Raw genomic sequence first — 17,636 nt, forward strand, 5'->3', positions numbered from 1 at the left:
GTTCCACAAGATCGTTGACAGCACCCATCATTTCTGTTTTTTGGGACCTTTCTAACCGACAAGAAGGTCTAAGCTAGACCCACCATCAATCTCCAAAACATGGGTGTGTTCTCACACTAATCGACAGTCACAATGACGCGGCCTCTGGTATCATGGTAGGCATATTTACTTCAGAACAGTCTTATAAGGGAGAAGAGTTTGTCGATGTCATTTGTTGAACACTCAAATGGAGAGACAGAAACTCAAATATATTTTGAGCATAGACAACCATCGAAAGCAACTTGCAGTTCAAGTCATCAGAGTTTTGAGCAACCCGAGACCGTCCATGGTTTTACTGCGCAACAACTTCCAGTTCAAAGAAGCAATGTCAATCTCTGTATATGCACTTAACTGGGATGAGATATATTGGAGAAAGAAAAGAGTGAAACATGAACCCAAGTTCGTCTGACAAACTGCTACATATGGTCTCATTTAAGTCTAAACAACCATCAATCAAGTCGAGTAGCACTTTAATTTGACGCCTTTTCCATTTTTGGTCTATTTACTGCAATCATGAACCATCTAAACAGAGCAATAACCCTATCCCTTTTAACTCATGGATGATGACAGTAGACCCACAAGTATGAAAAGTTGGATCCCCACCAACATCTGACCAATGTCTCCAAAACCCTCTTCATCAAGACCAATTTCTTATTACATGTTAGCTCTATTACTAAATGTTATTTTGCAGCATTTGTTTGAACTCTCAGACAAATTCAGTTTTCATTTACATTAATGCAACGTTGTTTACAAACAAATACTTGCATTAATTAATTAATTGAAGACATTGAAAAGCCAACCGCTCTTCAAGCATTGCCAGCAAATCAACGTGCTCTATGCCTCGCTGCAACCCAACGGGCCAACAGCTTCTCCATGACTCCGTTTGTCCAGCTCACCACCCCGTTATGTTAACATACACAGATGGAAAGATTTATCTCTCCACGTCACGCCTGACGCTGCGTACCATTTGACAGCGACGTCATATTATTATTATTTTTAAAAAAATACTATACACTGTATTCGTGTCATATTAATTAAGATATAGCATATTTATTATTATTAAATAATAATAAAAATGTAATAAATAATTATTTAATAATAATAAATATAAAAAATTTTATTTCATAAAATAAAAATATAATATATAAAATATTCCTTATTTTTTCCAGTCAAAATCAGAGTCACAGTCAGACATCACGGCGTAAACCGTCGGCTTCAAAAATTCCTCCGTTTTACAAGGTAAATAGAGGCCCATTTCTGGCCCAACCCACAAACGTCGTCGTCATCACTTCCCCCCCGCCCCCTCTCTCTCTCTCCAAGACTTTAAAAATTCTCTCTCTCTCTCTCTCTCTCTCTGGTTTTTCCCTTGCTTTATTGCTTTGTAGTCATTTTCTTTTACCAGAAAGGTTCTTGCTGAGGAATTCATGTCGGTACGTCATCCCTCTATCTAAAAATAGTAACTTTTTTTCCTTTCTGGATTTCTGTATTTGGTTATCTGCGATGTTATTCTCCTCGATTTATTAATGTTTTTGATCTATCCCAGCTTCCATTTCGGTCGGTGAAGATTGATAAATGGATTCGATCTTCTTCTTCTTCTTCTACGCAAATTTTGTTTTCATAATTTATCATTACCATTGTTATTACAGAATATAAGCAATATCTATTGCGTACTCTGATTGTCTACCGGTTATGCTAGCTTCTTTAGCTGCCGTTCTAGAATTATAAATCGATTGTTTGTGTTTTTCAGTTTTGATTAGCTGTGTATTCGATTTTCTGCCGTTGAAGGAAATTTTCTTTTGTGACTTTTTAGAAAATTATAATAATTAAGAGAACAAAATCGAGGATAGCATATAAGGATTGTGGGGTTTTTTTTTTTTTTTTTTTTTTTTTTTTTTTTTTTTTATAGATAAAATTGTGTTTAGAGGAAAAAAGGTTTTTCTTTTTGTTTCTGGTGTGTTTCTACGTATCTTTGTGAAATTTTAAGTGTTTGAACAAATATATGAAAAAAGAGATGTTTATCCCAAATTGAGTTCGTTGATGACATTATTAGAAAATCTGTTTTGCCATTTAGATTAGCTTTGTATGGATCTAACATACTTATGCGATATTATGCTGGTACTTGCTCTTGTTATTATGCTGCTCCAGCATTTTATAATGTAAATTTACCTCATTAGGAATGTATGAGTATTCTTTTGCTTGTATTTTTACATGGGGTTTCTTTGATTGAGTATGTAATTATCTAGGGAAATACTTTAGATAAACATCAACAAACTAACGAGGTAAATCCTAAAAGTAACTTTACAATCTAGCAAACCACATGAAGCCGTGTCAATTTGTGGGATTACTTTTGTGTAATCACTTTGTGGCTGTAGCACTCCTCAGTTATCTAAGTCTGCATAGATATACAAGCAGTATTATGGCACTGACACTAGGTATTTGAGGATAATTAGTTCATTTTAAAAAAATTCACTGAGTCACAGAGCTGAACTAACCTGGGTTATTTCAAATATGCTTTTACTCAAAATCAAGCTAAACTGTATGTAATGCTGAAATAAATGGGCTGGCAGTGGGATGATTCTGATGGATGCATTGAAGCAAACAAAAGTTCCAACCTAATAGAGTTTAGCTAATTAAGAACATGGATCTTTAGAATGAGTTGTCAGGTACCTCGTGGAGGAGGACAGTGGTGCAAGGAAAAGGGTAAAGGTGGGTGCTTGATCTGTTCTACTCCATTTCCATAGCTCTATCTTACATTACTGTAGTGAGGTCTCTAACAAGAGGTAATGTGCTAATATGGTTGGACACCCTACAATGTGCATAAATCTGTAGCAACTCCGTTCATTGTGTGTTTGCCCAGCAGGGCTGAGGAGCCTAATTTTGAGAGAATGCCTTGTGCCAATACACCTTATGTAAGAATGTCATGCATTAAATTGCTCAAAGTCTTATGGCAGGATTATAGGGAAGTATTGGAGTTTATGATTGGCAAAGACTTGAGGGTGCTTAGAATCTTGGGATAAACTTCTTGATTAGTTTATCTGGTATAATCTTTGCTCTTACTTCTAGATGGGTATGTTGAGTGGTTCACTGCTTTCTTGGAAATTATTGATGCAGATGCCTGTTCCAGCCTTTTGGGATTATAGCATAGATGTGGCTAAGGCTTTCCCTGTTTTATTACATATGGAATCAGAGCCACTTAGGACAATCATGTAATACGAGAGTACTACTATATGACATGGATTTGACGAGGATGTCATGGATTTAAGATGGAGAGTTTTAACACCCCAGTCCCACATTGGGTAGATAACCCACTTAGAATGAGTTTGTTATAAAGGTAGTCGTGGACTCGTGGGTGCCAAGTTCTACATTGGCTACTTATTAGGTGAGCTGAACTTTTAAAAGTGATTATAGGGAAGTTTCAAATTAATTAGGTGAAATTGGACTTTTTCTGGGTCGTTATAGACTTTCACAACTATCAGAATCATAATAGAAACCTTTTACCTTTCTGTTTCTCTAACAGGACAAGGGTCAGCCACTGCCAAAATTTGGTGAATGGGATGTCAATGATCCTGCGTCTGCTGAAGGATTTACTGTGATTTTTAATAAGGCCAGAGATGAAAAGAAGACAGGTGGCAAACCAGAGTCACCGGGGAACGTTGATTCTCAAAAGCCTGGAGTGGATGCTGGCAAGCCTCAGGCTGTAAGATGCTATATATCTACTGCTTTTTCTCTTCCCCTTCTCTCTCTCTCTATACCTGAATACATAACTGAGGTATTATCTGCACTTTTATATGAGTTTGATTAAATTTGATATATTTTTTCATCTTTTTATAGTAGCACAATTCTAGGATTGATAAGTCTTGGCCATGTATCACATCCTGAGGGTCACTCGGAGGATTCCATTTGTAGAAACGCCATGCCATTTTTAAAAAAAGAGGAATTAGGACAAGGGGAGAAAAGACTATGATATTTAGATTCAAATAAGTAAACAAGAGTAAAAGGAAAAAAATGGCTTTACCAATTGAAAGAGCCATTTGTAGTTCTAATATCATCTTGCTAGGTGCATTTATATGGTTGTGTATGAAAAGATTGTGCTTTTCCCCGTCCCTCTGAATTAAATCTATTTTACCTTTTTATAACTAGAATTGGAAAAATATACGAGAATGAAGAGCTGTCATTTCTACCACCCACTTTTATAAGCTGATTTGTGATATGTGGATTGATTTTCAGAAAAAATGGTTTTGCTGCATTCAAGACCCACCTACACAATCCTGATAAGGTTCTTTCTTTGTAAGAGTTCAACATAAGAGCAAGTTTTCTGTAACTAGCTCCACTATATTGCCCATAGAAGATGGGAGCTGTAGAGCCATGATGGGCCCTGTTGGAATTTAGTGTGTGTGCTGTAAAACGATTTGTGGTGAGGAAATAGGTACAGAAGACAAACGCTTATTGTATTTATATGTATTGATGTTGTGGTTTATTTATTAGAAGGCGAGCTATTTCATTTTCTTCTCCTATGTGCCTTGTATTATCAATGCTAGAGCTATAGAGCTTTACTTGTGGCATCTTTTATCTTGTTATAATTTGTACGATGAGATTGCCGTCGTTTATGGCATGATTTTTTTTTTCGACTATTTTTAAATAACTTCGTTGGGACAGCACAAAATACTGACAGCAGAAGATTATCGTGCGATGATTAACTGCCTTAGGGAAATAATGGAAAGGAGAAATATTAAACTCCAAACGTCCCTTGTTATGTTTACATTGTAGTACGAATTAAAAGTGGAAGAGGGAAAAGATAGTCATAGTTATAGCATAACAAAGACTAGGGCTAACTTACTTCCCTTTCCCTTTTTATGTTCCGGGAATATCCCGATTAATCATAGGTCCGAGATTCACATCTATGAATTGAAAGATCTGAATGATCACTTCTGGAATCAGAATATAAGAGATATATAAGGATTTATATATATTGATAATGATCTTTTAAAATGAGTGTTCATAAAATTCCAAAAAAAGTTCTCAACTCAAAAAAAATTAGTTTCAACGAGTCATTAATTTGGATTCGAATATTAGTAACATCTAAAAGCGTGCTCATGTGAATCAAATAATCGATTCTCCCATAAATACGAATATGTTTCTATTATCCGCTATAAACTTGAATATATTTCTATTTCTTTAAGCTAGCAGTAACTTCGGTTCCCAAGTTTATGCATATGATCACTAACAGGAGGAGAGGACGTGCCCATGACCATGAATACGTTAGTTATCAGAAAAAAGGATTATAGCCTAGACCTGTTGCTCCTAGCATGACCTTCTGCAGCTTCAATTAATCGAATGCAGCATATTCATGCATTATGATCCCTTCATCAGAGTTGCTGTTTCTGTTGAATTCAAGACATGCATGGCATATATTTAAGGAATAAATGATTAAAGTGCCAAACAATCGAGCATGTGAATATTTATGATCTATTTGGGAACATAACTATTCTCTGATATTTTCAGACTAAGCTATTTGCTACTATTTTCGTTATTATTTATAGATAATCTAAGATACTCTAAACAGAACCAAACTCCCGCTTTTGAGAGCCGCTTCAAACAAACCTCCGATCAAATTCAAGGAAAGGCTCAAATTAAGCTCAAATTTGTTGTCGGTCTCTAGTTCTTAGAGACGAGGACTTCCATGGATAGAGAGTTTTGATGGAGCTGGGGTACCGTTCTTTTTGTTTGTTTTTTTTTTTTTTTTTTAAAGAGAGAGAGAGAGAGAGAGAGAGGAGCAAAATCCTATCTGCGAGAACAAGGGACGACAACACATCGATCTCTTCAAGTATATACTGGCCATTAATTACAAACAAAACCTGGTCTCCCTGGCATAGGAGAACGTACACTCAGTCATTATGGCAGGCATTTTGGCATGCTTTTTGTCAAGCCCTATAGGGATGTGAACTGCCCAATTGCACCGTCCGTGTTTGTGCCTTCTTCGCCCCAGTGCTGTACTCGGCTCTCCGATCTTCAACTACCAACATGGTGGACGAGGCAGTGACCATCAGAACCAGGAAGTTCATGACCAACAGACTCCTCTCCAGAAAGCAATTCGTAATTGATGTTCTTCATCCAGGGAGACCCAATGTTTCCAAGGCTGAGCTGAAGGAGAAACTGTCAAGGATGTATGAAGTAAAAGACCCAAACTCAATCTTTGTTTTCAAGTTCCGGACTCACTTTGGAGGTGGAAAATCAACTGGCCGGTTTTGGTTTGATTTATGATTCCGTTGAGAACGCAAAAATATATGAACTTAAGTACAGGCTCATCAGGAATGGACTTGATACCAAGGTAGAGAAGTCGAGAAAGCAGTTGAAGGAGAGGAAGAACGGGGCTAAGAAGATCCGTGGAGTAAAGAAGACAAAGGCTTCAGATGCTGCCAAGGGTGGAAAGAAGAAATGAGTTTTCATGGGTTTTGTGTTGATCTTAAAGCTTGATTTTCAGCAGTGGTTTTCCTTCAATAGCGATATCTTCTAGTCAGTTTTTTTTTTTTTTTTCCTTTAATGAAAGCTTTTGGTTCTAGTGTTAAATGTTTGTGTTTTCTGATGTTTCGTTCTAGTGTTGACTGATTATTGAAGCAGATTTTGAAGTTATGAGTAGCATCACATTCTAGTGTATAAACAAATAAATAAATAAAGCCCTATAGTGATGACGGCCTTCAGTGCATAGAGTGGTCAAATGACAGTTAATACTCCACGGTTGAGCGGAAATGCATGCAGTTGTGCCTCCGGCCAGGACATCAAAACTCACAGGCAAGGCTGCCAAAGAGTTACAAAATTGGTATCTGCATGTTTTACTCTCCTGGATTAATAACAAAAGGGTAAACAATAGCCTGAATTGAAGGTCTGGCTTCAAACTTTTGTAACCGGTAAATATCCTATTGCACTACGTACCATCTCTTAGTCTAGACATTCAAAGCTTCCGCTCAAACATTAGGCGGAGAAGGTGAACTTGGAGAATGCTTGCACCAGGGCCCGCCGATTCAAGAAAGGCCTTGTGAAGAGCCCTCTGGCTCATTGCATCGTTTACTGCATTCCTATTGATTTGGCAGGGTTAGGTTCAGAAATGATTGACAAGAGATTCATTTACATGAAGTCTATCTACCCTGCAAGCGTTTGCACAAAGTAGGAGTAGGAGTGGGGGTAGTTTCTGTTCATGTTATATATCGAAAAAGAGGCCGAATTAAAACTAGGTGTCCTTAAGAACAATTCTACTCTTCATGACTCTTGCTGTAATAGTGGTTTTATATATTAACAACTTAAATCATGAATGTGACTGAAGACGACAGAGTTAAAGATATATAAAAGAGTAGCATTCCTGATCTTCTATATATAGTTATCATGCATATACAATGAACCATGGCCCTTAAGAGGGAATCTTAATTCTTTCTCCAGATGCTGCTGACGAGTTAAGCAATGAGAGCTCCTTCAGTGATGTGATTAGTCTCCATTATTGACCTTATTTTTTTAGACCAATCAGCCCTTACAAAACTCGTCACGGATGACTCTACAATAGGGTAGTTGCTACGTACGTACCCGCAAACAGGGCAACTCGGAGTATAGGCCCACCACCATCTGACCTTTCTAAAAGGAGATGGATTAACATTGTTCTGTAACTATATATAAGTTCAGGAAATATGATAGATATATCAGTTTCGTACAAGCCCTTTTAAAAAAGTAAAATCCACTCTTCTAAAAAAGTAAATTTTTAATTGTCATATGGATTTCACTTTTTTTAAAAAATGGATTTATGCAGGATTTACACATATTATTCTCTTCTTTTCCTGATGAGTAACATTTTGGCCTCCTTAATTCAGATGATGAAGTTAATAAACTGCAGGGTGGCCTAGCCAGGCATGCATCACCTTGAACTGCTTGCAGTATATGGGGAGCCAACGCATGATGGCGCAGAAAAAGGGCTTCCGAGAGAGAGAGAGAGAGAGCGATAGAGCATAGTCGGTAATTTGTGACCCAACATTATCGAAAAGATACAAAATAAATTGGCTTTGATAACCATTAAGATAATCCTGATGCAATTAATGATAATAAAACAGTTACTGTTCATCACCATTAATGGTGATTGATTCCAACTACAGGGCCCGCCGTGTACCTTGCACAGTACAAATATGTCTTATATCCAGAGTACCCCCAAGCACATCTACTCAGCAACGATCAATATTCGCAAGTGTGACTGGATATGACAAGATTTAAAATAAAAAACAACATTGGTCTAGAATTAAAATTACCCTGTAAACCTTCAACAGCAAACCGCTACCCCGTGACTTACATTATGGCCAAGAGGAAACTTGCATCTATATGATAGGCACCAAACAAGCCAGTGAAGCTAAAAGAATCGAGTTGAATAAAACAGAGGATGGGATACGGCCCTTATCACGGCGGGTGAAGAGTGCTTGGTACACTGGAATATTGAGCATCACAAGTAGCACGACAAGAATGATCTGTACGATCAACTGGTCTAACGACTTAAAGTACTCCAAATCCATGATAGCCTTTGCAATGCAACCAATTAAGCTGAAGAGATTTAGCATTGCCAGTGTTGCCATAACAGTGAACATGACAGATGAGCTTCCAAACTCTATGATCTCTTGAGCGTACCTCTTTGATACATCCTCTGTCATCACCTTGTCTGTGAGTGCAAATGTTGTTTGAGACAGTCCTAATGTCCCGGTCATGGTGTCAATGAACGCGAAAAAGTATGAAGTAGTCCTTCGGATCACCCAAATTCGTTGAGAGTTCCACCATGCTTTGAGTGTATCCCCAGAGCACAGGGCCTCAGCGATGCTGCATGTATTCCTAGCTAGAAAAACGTACGCAAAAGGCAGGAACCATAGGCTTTTAACCTGGAATAATAAAGAAGAGTCAGTACGTATGCATGCTGAAGGCATTACTACGTCAATCTGAGTGGCATTAATGGAGATGCATATATAGCACAAATATCTCTAAAACGATTAACTCTAACCTGTTTCTTTGACATGCACTTCAAACATAGTATGCATATATCTCTAGCATAAGAATAGAAAGGCAAAGAGAGATAAACCTGGGGGAATAAGGGAATGCCACGGAGCAAGCAGAGAGGAGGAACAATCACATAATAGAGCGCTGGCAAGGAAATTGGAGCCCACAAAAGATACATGCAATATCCCATCTGGGCACCCAATTTTATCTTCCCACGTCCATATATGAAGGGGCAATACTTGGAGAAGAATATCTGAAACATGCCTTCGGACCACCTCTTTTGTTGAATAAGAGCTGTATCTAAGGTTGCTGGGGCAACACCCAAGAAGGCCTTCTTATCTGGATTATAATAGAGTGATTTCCAACCCCTGCATTGGATGGTCAAGCCAGTTACAATGTCTTCCACTGGGCACCCATATATCAGCCCCATCTGCAAATTCATAATTATATATTTTCCAGATTAGAAGTTGGTTGTTTCACATCCACAAACACACACACACACACACAGAGGCACCCAGAGATCAGGGAAATCACCTTTTTCCCCCATTGAGTGTCCTTTTCATGGCTACAATTAGCAAGGACTTTTGATGCTTCTTCCAATTCATTAACAGTTTTATCCGACTTCTTTTCTCCTTCAGTACTGTTCCACTCTCCTCTATAATCCTTGGAGCACACCTTTCCACACAGACTCTCTCTTCGATGGAAACATACAGTGCCACAGTACAATGCCGCTTCATATCCACCAATACCCGGAAGCTCAAACTTCATAGATATATAAAACATGCAAAGAGTTTATAGTTGTTCAGTCCACCACATGATCACGTGCGTCTACCCTTCTGTTCTAGAAAATGAAAGGCCTAGCATGTTCATTAAAGTACCCACCTTATTGGCTACAGAACTAGAAGTTGAATAAATATCATTCTTGGTTATATTGTCATAATTTTGTGGATGTTGCACGAAAGCGATCTCCTTGCCTTTCCCTTCATCCATGAAAAAACATAGCGCCTCTCGTACTGCATCTGCATCATTTGCATACATGTCACAGTCCAGGTTGAGGATGAAGGGAGCATTGCTAATCTTTGCCGACACTCTTAACTGCACATTTCAAATAATAATCTGTTCAAAATACTAGCTAATTAAAACCCAGTTATATTTTTAAGCTAGCGGACATGGTATGATTACAAGGGCATATATGAAAGTTCTAAACAAGTGGATATGCATATATGCATACATGTAGAGTAGCCGAAAGCTTACAAGTGCATTCAGAGCTCCGGCTTTGAAGTTATGGGGCCACTGGGGTCTCTTTTCTCGTGCCATGTATACCACCATTGGCAGTCGCCCTCCGTCAATATCCACGGCATTTTTGTCTCTTCCATCAATCATTATCTTTTAAGGAAAAAAAAAGAAGCCAAAATAATGACCTAAATATATATTTGATAAATGTAACCATCTTGTAACATGCATGATGCATCTGAATAGCTAGACGATACAAGAACTAACCTGCACAATTGACTGGTGATCCTGCTTCGTTGCGTTGGAATTCCACTCTGAAAATCCTTTGTGTTGGTCCCTTATTTTTTTTGGAATCATGCCCGTTTCAACGATTGAGTCGATGCGATTTTTCATTTCTTCATATAGTTTCTTTAAAGCACGCAATTCAATAGATTTAAATTGTTGTCAGGAATATAGATATATATATATATAGATATCATTTTTTTGCTTGATATCAATAATGATTGAGAAATACAAAAAAGATAATAAATATATTTTTTTCAATTACTTGATATCAATATTAAAAAACTATTGAAACTTAGATAATCGTAAAAGCATGCACGATGTGTGTATATATATATATATATTTCTCATTGGGTCAGATTTGAAGGAAAAAAAAAACACAACTGATAATTCGAATATCTTGAAGCTTACGGAATATTTCAGACTTGAGATCATGACACTGGGCGTGCTTCTCTTTTTATTAATTTTTTAAATATTTTTTTAACATATTTAAATATTATTTCTTTAATTATTAAATAAAAAATAATATAAATATATGAATATTCAAAATAAAATGATGGCATTTTCTTTGCAGACTTTTGGCATGAATCCACAGCAGTACCATTTGCGAAAGTTTGGTCGGATAAATGTGTCTTTTTGCAAAAAGTTGGGAGGAGTACTGTAATATACTATGATTTCACAGTGTCTGTAATATATGAGTGTGCACGTATGTACCTTGACTGCCAACCATTCTGGACCAATATTGATGGAGAGGTCATGTTGCGAGTTGGAGGCGGCCGAGTGTTTGGAAAAGTAGGCTGCGGGGGACATCGGTTCGACCCTGAACTTTTTGCAAAAGGGTATCCAATGCTTAGAGAAGGCAGAGGCCTCAAGGAGTGCATAGAACGTCAGTTCCGAGCCACCATCATCGGAAAGGTAAACGCTCAACTTCTCCGGTGGATAATTGTAGGACATGGCCGATAACACCGTGTTTATCACCATTGTTGGCGGCTCCATCTTCGGGTCTGCCGTGCACACCAAAATGTCTACTCCCGGTAACTTCTCTTCGTATCTGTACGTGCGCGCGCGCGGGCTCATAACACCATATTATAAATTGAAACTTCATGCATGAGTTTTTTTTTTTTTTTTAAAGAATAATATTATGTTTAATCAGCAAGTATGAATAGAAATGTACTATTAAAAAATTGAATTATTATTATTATTTTAATATATCGTGGGTCCAGAACACAACCATCTCAATCATCTCGAATCTCAACCTTCGAGCAGCAGTCAACATGATGCATGTGCGTGCATGCGTACATGTACCATATATATATATATATAATGCCTTAATTAAAGGCTGGTCAGAGGGATGGAGATATACAGTACCAAATTATTAATTTCAGAAAAACAAATAGCATCTAGAAAAGGTTCCATTCGGATCCCACTACTTGTCAGTTGTCAGTGCCGCCCCTAAAAGAGAAAGAGTTAGAACTTAAGTTGATGAGAACAAATAAGTTTATTTATTTATATATATATAAATTAGATTCCAGCTAACAGGTTTCATTATTAATTAATTAGAGCTTGAATTTATATCTTACAGAGTACCTGAATTTATACGAGTCTGCTAAAATTTCTGTGATGTACGTACCTCATGTATTCCATAAAAACATACATGTATATACATATACATATATATATCGTGTATATATCCCTCCATTCAAAACGATATTAAAGCCAAAACCTTGCTGCTGTTTACTATGAATTAGTTCATGAGAGCTAGAGAGATAGAGATCAGAGAGAGAGAGGTGACCTATGTGAGAGTCTGTCTTTGAAAGGGTAACGGTAAACAACGTTGCATCGAGCAGACTGAGTGAAGATCCAGTACAAACTGAAACATACGTCCGCCAAGAACAGGCCAATCCAAGCCCATCTACCTTGATCATGAGCTGATCTTGGGAGATGTGACAACCTGTAAACCCATATCAAACATATACCCACAACTATTGTGGACGCGAACAGCCTGTATGCTCCTCTAAATCGTGCTTCTTTCGTCTCGAATAAAGCAAGTGCTTCATCTTCTTCAGTACCTCCCTTATCCATATGAACCATATCTTCTCTCTATCTGCAGTACTACTGGTGTGTGTGGGTGTTTGTGGCCGAGTGAACCGTGCGTCTACGCTAGCTCTCACAAATCAAGTTTATATAACTGCCAATTTTTAGACGCACAGCTGTCTTCGGAGACAAAAAAAAAAAGGAATGAAAAAAGCATTTTGTTGAATGGTCTTCGGAGAAAGAACAAGAAATGAAAAAAGCATTTTGTCCGATAGCGAGGTGCATGCCAGAAAATTCTTCAGAAACATTATTGTGTTTTCATTGTATTTTCCGATGGGACAGTGGCCACCGATCGCGACTTAGATGTGTTATGATTGGAGACAATCACTAGTGGCCTAGTGGGTTGTGCATATAGTGGCTTAGTGGGTTGTGCACTACATATATCTAATGCACCAAAGTCACCCACCCAATTTGATCCTCTAGTTTAATCAACTCACTTGCGCACCAACTACGGATTGCTCTCCTATAAATAGGAGAGCTTAATTGTGCAGAAGATATAGCGAAGAGAAGGGTGTGTGCGGAAGAAAGAAGAGTGAATGCAAGTGGGTGAGAAGAGAGAGTTTACAGAGAGAGAGAATTTGTTGTAAAAATCATTTCGTGGCTGCTGTGGACGTAGGCAATTGCCGAACTACGTTAAATTTTGTCTCTCATTTTATTTAGTTTCATCTCTGTCTCCGACCAGTCCCCAACAACTGGTATCAGAGCCACTAGGTTCTTTTTGTGGGGTGGAGTTTTGGTGTGGTAGTGTGGATACGTACAGTCTAAGGAGATTCTGTCTAGGAGATTGGAAATTTTAAGTGTGTCCATTGTGACCCTCCAATCTTTCCTGGGAACTTACTTAGTGAGGTACTATTCATTTCTACGGTAAAAATTCAAGTTGCTCAAAATCAATTTTTGACAACTCCAGGGTGTTCCTTGCATCAAGACGAATCCGTTGCCACAAACGGAATCGAAAACGGAGGTCGGAGGAGCCCACACGCGCCCCGAGAAAATTGGCGCGTGCATATACTGCAACTCACGTGTCCCCACGCGCACCCAAGGCTGAGCCGAGCCAAGTCGAGCCGAGCCGATCCGTTTGACTGGAGCCGAGCCGTTTGACTGGAGCCGAGTCGTTGACTGGAGCCGAGCCGTTTGACTGGAGCCGAGCCGTTGACTGGAGCCGAGCCGTTTGACTGGAGCCGAGCCGTTTGACTGCCACTTGTCGCACTTCGGTTGGCCGAAACTGTTTTGGCCTATTTAAACTCAATTTTGATCCAATTTTGACGATTCCGGACTCGTTTTCAACTAATTCGAGTGTTTCGAACGCAACGGTGATCTTTGTTTATTCAAATTTAAACTCATTTGTAAAGTTATGGCTGGAGAAGAAGTTAAAGGTGCTGGTATCGAGAAATTTGACGGTACAGACTATGGCTACTGGAGAATGCAGATAGAGGATTATCTCTATGGGAAGAAACTACATCTTCCACTCCTAGGAAGAAAGCCAGATGACATGAGCAATGAAGATTGGAGTCTCCTTGATAGACAAGTGTTGGGAGTCATTCGACTAACACTGTCAAGATCAGTTGCACATAATGTGGGAAAGGAAAAGACCACGGCAGATTTGATGAAAGCTCTATCAGACATGTACGAGCAGCCATCAGCCAATAACAAAGTGCATTTGATGTACAAGCTATTCTACTTAAGAATGGCAGAAGGAACTCCAGTTATTCAGCATCTGAATGAGTTCAACACCATCATCAATCAATTAGCTTCAGTGGGAATTGAATTTGATGATGAAGTACGTGCACTGATTGCTCTGGCTCAATTGCCAAAAAGCTGGGAAGCCATGAGAACAGCTGTTAGCAATTCTAATGGCAAAACAAAGATGAAGTATCAAGAAATCCGGGACCATATTCTTAGCGAGGAAGTTCGCAGAAGAGACACAGGAGAAGCATCAACTTCCAGTTCTACCTTAAACCTCGAGACGAGAGGTAGAGGAGCTAGTAGAAGTTCAAATCGGGGTAGGTCAAAATCCCGAAGAGGCAGAAGTAAATCCAGATCCGGAAAACAAGTACAGTGCTGGAATTGTGGCAAGATTGGCCACTTCAGAAATAATTGCAAGGAAGCAAAGAAGAAGATTGAGCATGACTCTGCTAATGCCACAACAGAAGATCTCCAAGATGTCTTACTCCTTTCAATCGACAACCAAATTGAATCTTGGGTGTTAGATTCAGGAGCCTCATTCCACACTACAGCACACCGAGAAATCATGCAGAATTATGTCACTGGTGATTTCGGGAAGGTGTACTTAGCAGATGGTGAAGCGTTCGAAATCGAAGGCATGGGAGATGTACAAATCAATCTGCCCAATGGAAGTGCATGGTTGCTACAGAAGGTGCGACATGTTCCCAAGCTCATGAGGAACCTGATTTCTATAGGACAACTTGATACTGATGGGCACTCGGTACTATTTACCGGTGGCACGTGGAAGATAACAAAAGGAGCTATGGTAGTAGCTCGAGGCACAAAAACAGGTACTCTATACATGACTTCAAGCATTAGAGATACTGTTGCAATTGTTGACGCAAATGCCAACCTATGGCATCAAAGGCTTGGTCACATAAGTGAGAAAGGAATGAAAGTACTATTATCCAAGGGGAAGTTACCAAAGTTGGAATCAACTGATTTCGACATGTGTGAAGGTTGCATTTTTGGGAAACAGAAAAATGTTAGTTTCTTGAAAAATGGCAGAACTCCAAAATCTACAAAGTTGGAGTTGGTGCACACAGATTTGTGGGGGCCATCCCCAGTCGCTTCTCTTGGAGGATCGCGGTACTATGTTTCTTTTATTGATGACTCAAGCAGGAAAGTATGGGTTTATTTTTTGAAAAATAAATATGACACATTTGACACTTTCAAGAAGTGGAGAGCCATGGTTGAAAATGAAACAGGCTTGAAGTTGAAATGTCTAAGGTCAGATAATGGCGGAGAGTACATCGATGGAGGGTTCAAAGAATTCTGTGCTGCAAATGGGATTAGATTTGAAAAGACTATTCCCGGGACACCGCAGCAGAATGACGTAGCTGAACGCATGAACAGAACTCTCAACGAGCGTGCCAGAAGCATGAGGCTGAATTCAGGATTGCCTGAATGTTTTTGGGCTGATGCAGTTAACACTGCAGCCTATTTGATTAACCGGGGACCTTCAGTTCCCTTAAAGTTCGATCTACCAGAGGAAGTCTGGAGCGGAAAGAAGGTAAATCTTTCCCATTTGAAAATTTTTGGCTGTGTATCATATGTTCTGTAACAGCCCGCTAGAAATTCAATTGTGAAATTTCTATTAACTTTAGGAATCTCGTGAAAAACCCATAAGTTTTCACGAATCCATTAATCGTATAGGTTTTTGTCTAACTACATAGTTAGTGTTATTATTTACTATGGTATCAGAAGTGTATTTTTGATTATTGGAGATAGTTAGAAGTGTCAAAATGTATTATGATTTGTGCCATTAGACTCGGAGGGTTATTTAAAGTCTTATGGCGCAATAACATTTTTTCACATTTTCGGACAAAACGTCTGTTCAAAACTGTAGATATTATTGGATAAAAAGAAATATCTTGAGATAATTTTCGTGAATATTATTGGGTAAAAATATTTTGAGTTGATTTTTTATAGATATTATTAGATAAAAATATCTTAAGTTGATTTTTGTAGATATTATTGGATAGAATATTATGAGATAATCTTTTATAGATATTTTGGGTAGGAGAAAACCACACTCAACTCTCAACTCCAGCCTTATCACCTCCCTTATCTCGTCCATAAATGTGTCTAGCCAGCACCCATGAACTTATCTTCAATTACTCCTTCTAATAAAAGATTATCAAACACTCTCTCTCGGACAGATTTTAGGAGATCTTTTGCACGCCCATTTCGAAGCTGTTGTAAGTGTTTTATCATAAAGTCTCCTTCATATAAGTTGTTCCTTTTTTAGTCTAGTTTACATGAATATCTTATTTGCCCCATTTGAAGATCATTTGGTCAGTCAAATATTGTGTAAACTATAGAAAGGTCATTCTGGGAGATAAACTGGAGAATATGTTATAGTTTGGAGTTTTTGACCAAGCTAATGGATAGATATTGATCCGAAATTTTTATGGAGTATTGTTAACATGTATATGTGACTATTGGTTGAGGATTTTTGCATGATTAAAGGTTTTGATGAAAGATGTTCTTAGATTTAGAAACTTAGAAACTGGAAGAGGAAAAACAGTTTCTGTTTTGAGAAAGTTTAACTCTTTGGTGGTCTAAACCTATTCTAATGACTTTGATAATTTTATTGGAGGATCCTAAACATCTTATATACATGTTATATTATTATTTTGAAGATATTTGATGTTAGTTTCAAAGATATGAAATTTTATGCAAAGAGATATTCAGATAAGCCAAAGTGTGGATATTCTTGGCTAAATTTATGTTTTGGTTAATTTCTAACCATGTGATCTTGAATTAGAAGCTTGTATATGTTTTAGGACATCTTTTTAAACCATGTAATGGTTTGGTTTGAAGATCATATATTTATAAGTCATAGATCAAGAGATTTATCAAAACTAGTTGAGGAAAAAGCTCCTGTTTTTGGACTAAGTGTAAAACCAAAAACTCCAAATGTTATTTTGTGATTTTGGTGACTTTAGTTTGATGATTTAAAGCATGGTTGATGTTAGGATGATATTATGAATATGTTAGAAGTAAGATTTGATTTTTGAAATTCTTGGAGATGTTTTGATTTAATGTCAAAACTTGTGATTCAAATGCTTGGATCTTTTTACAAAAAAGTTTGGTGTTGATTATTAGATTTTTCTAAATGGATGTTTTAAGTATGGTTTTGAACTTAGGATTGGAAGATGTTTGTTGCAAAATTTTGGTTTAAGCATGAGTTTTGAAGTTGGAAGGAATTGCAACAAAAATAAAGGGAAATGGCCTATGGATGTTTCGAC

The 17,636-nt window shown here is 37.9% G+C and overlaps 2 protein-coding genes and 1 pseudogene across 2 annotated transcripts; 2 read left to right on the forward strand and 1 right to left on the reverse strand.

Moving 5' to 3' along the window:
• The first annotated feature begins 1,312 nt into the window (after positions 1–1,312).
• LOC122281400 (protein NOI4) lies at positions 1,313–4,553 on the forward strand. Its single transcript, XM_043092847.1, has 3 exons — positions 1,313–1,469; positions 3,557–3,736; positions 4,267–4,553. Exons 1-3 carry the CDS (start codon positions 1,464–1,466, stop codon positions 4,309–4,311), a joined length of 231 nt encoding a protein of 76 aa, XP_042948781.1. The 5' UTR covers positions 1,313–1,463; the 3' UTR covers positions 4,312–4,553.
• Positions 4,554–5,850: 1,297 nt separating this feature from the next.
• LOC122281399 lies at positions 5,851–6,690 on the forward strand (annotated as a pseudogene).
• Positions 6,691–8,091: 1,401 nt separating this feature from the next.
• Positions 8,092–12,736, reverse strand: LOC122281401 (cellulose synthase-like protein E6). Its single transcript, XM_043092848.1, has 8 exons — positions 12,359–12,736; positions 11,281–11,617; positions 10,552–10,692; positions 10,306–10,437; positions 9,934–10,146; positions 9,586–9,813; positions 9,134–9,481; positions 8,092–8,936 (listed from the first exon to the last, which is right to left on the reverse strand). The coding sequence occupies exons 1-8, from the start codon at positions 12,655–12,657 to the stop codon at positions 8,388–8,390; spliced, it is 2,247 nt and encodes a 748-aa protein (XP_042948782.1). The 5' UTR covers positions 12,658–12,736; the 3' UTR covers positions 8,092–8,387.
• Positions 12,737–17,636: the final 4,900 nt, after the last annotated feature.

Source organism: Carya illinoinensis, chromosome 11 (assembly GCF_018687715.1).
Source record: "Carya illinoinensis cultivar Pawnee chromosome 11, C.illinoinensisPawnee_v1, whole genome shotgun sequence".
Lineage (NCBI taxonomy): Eukaryota > Viridiplantae > Streptophyta > Magnoliopsida > Fagales > Juglandaceae > Carya > Carya illinoinensis.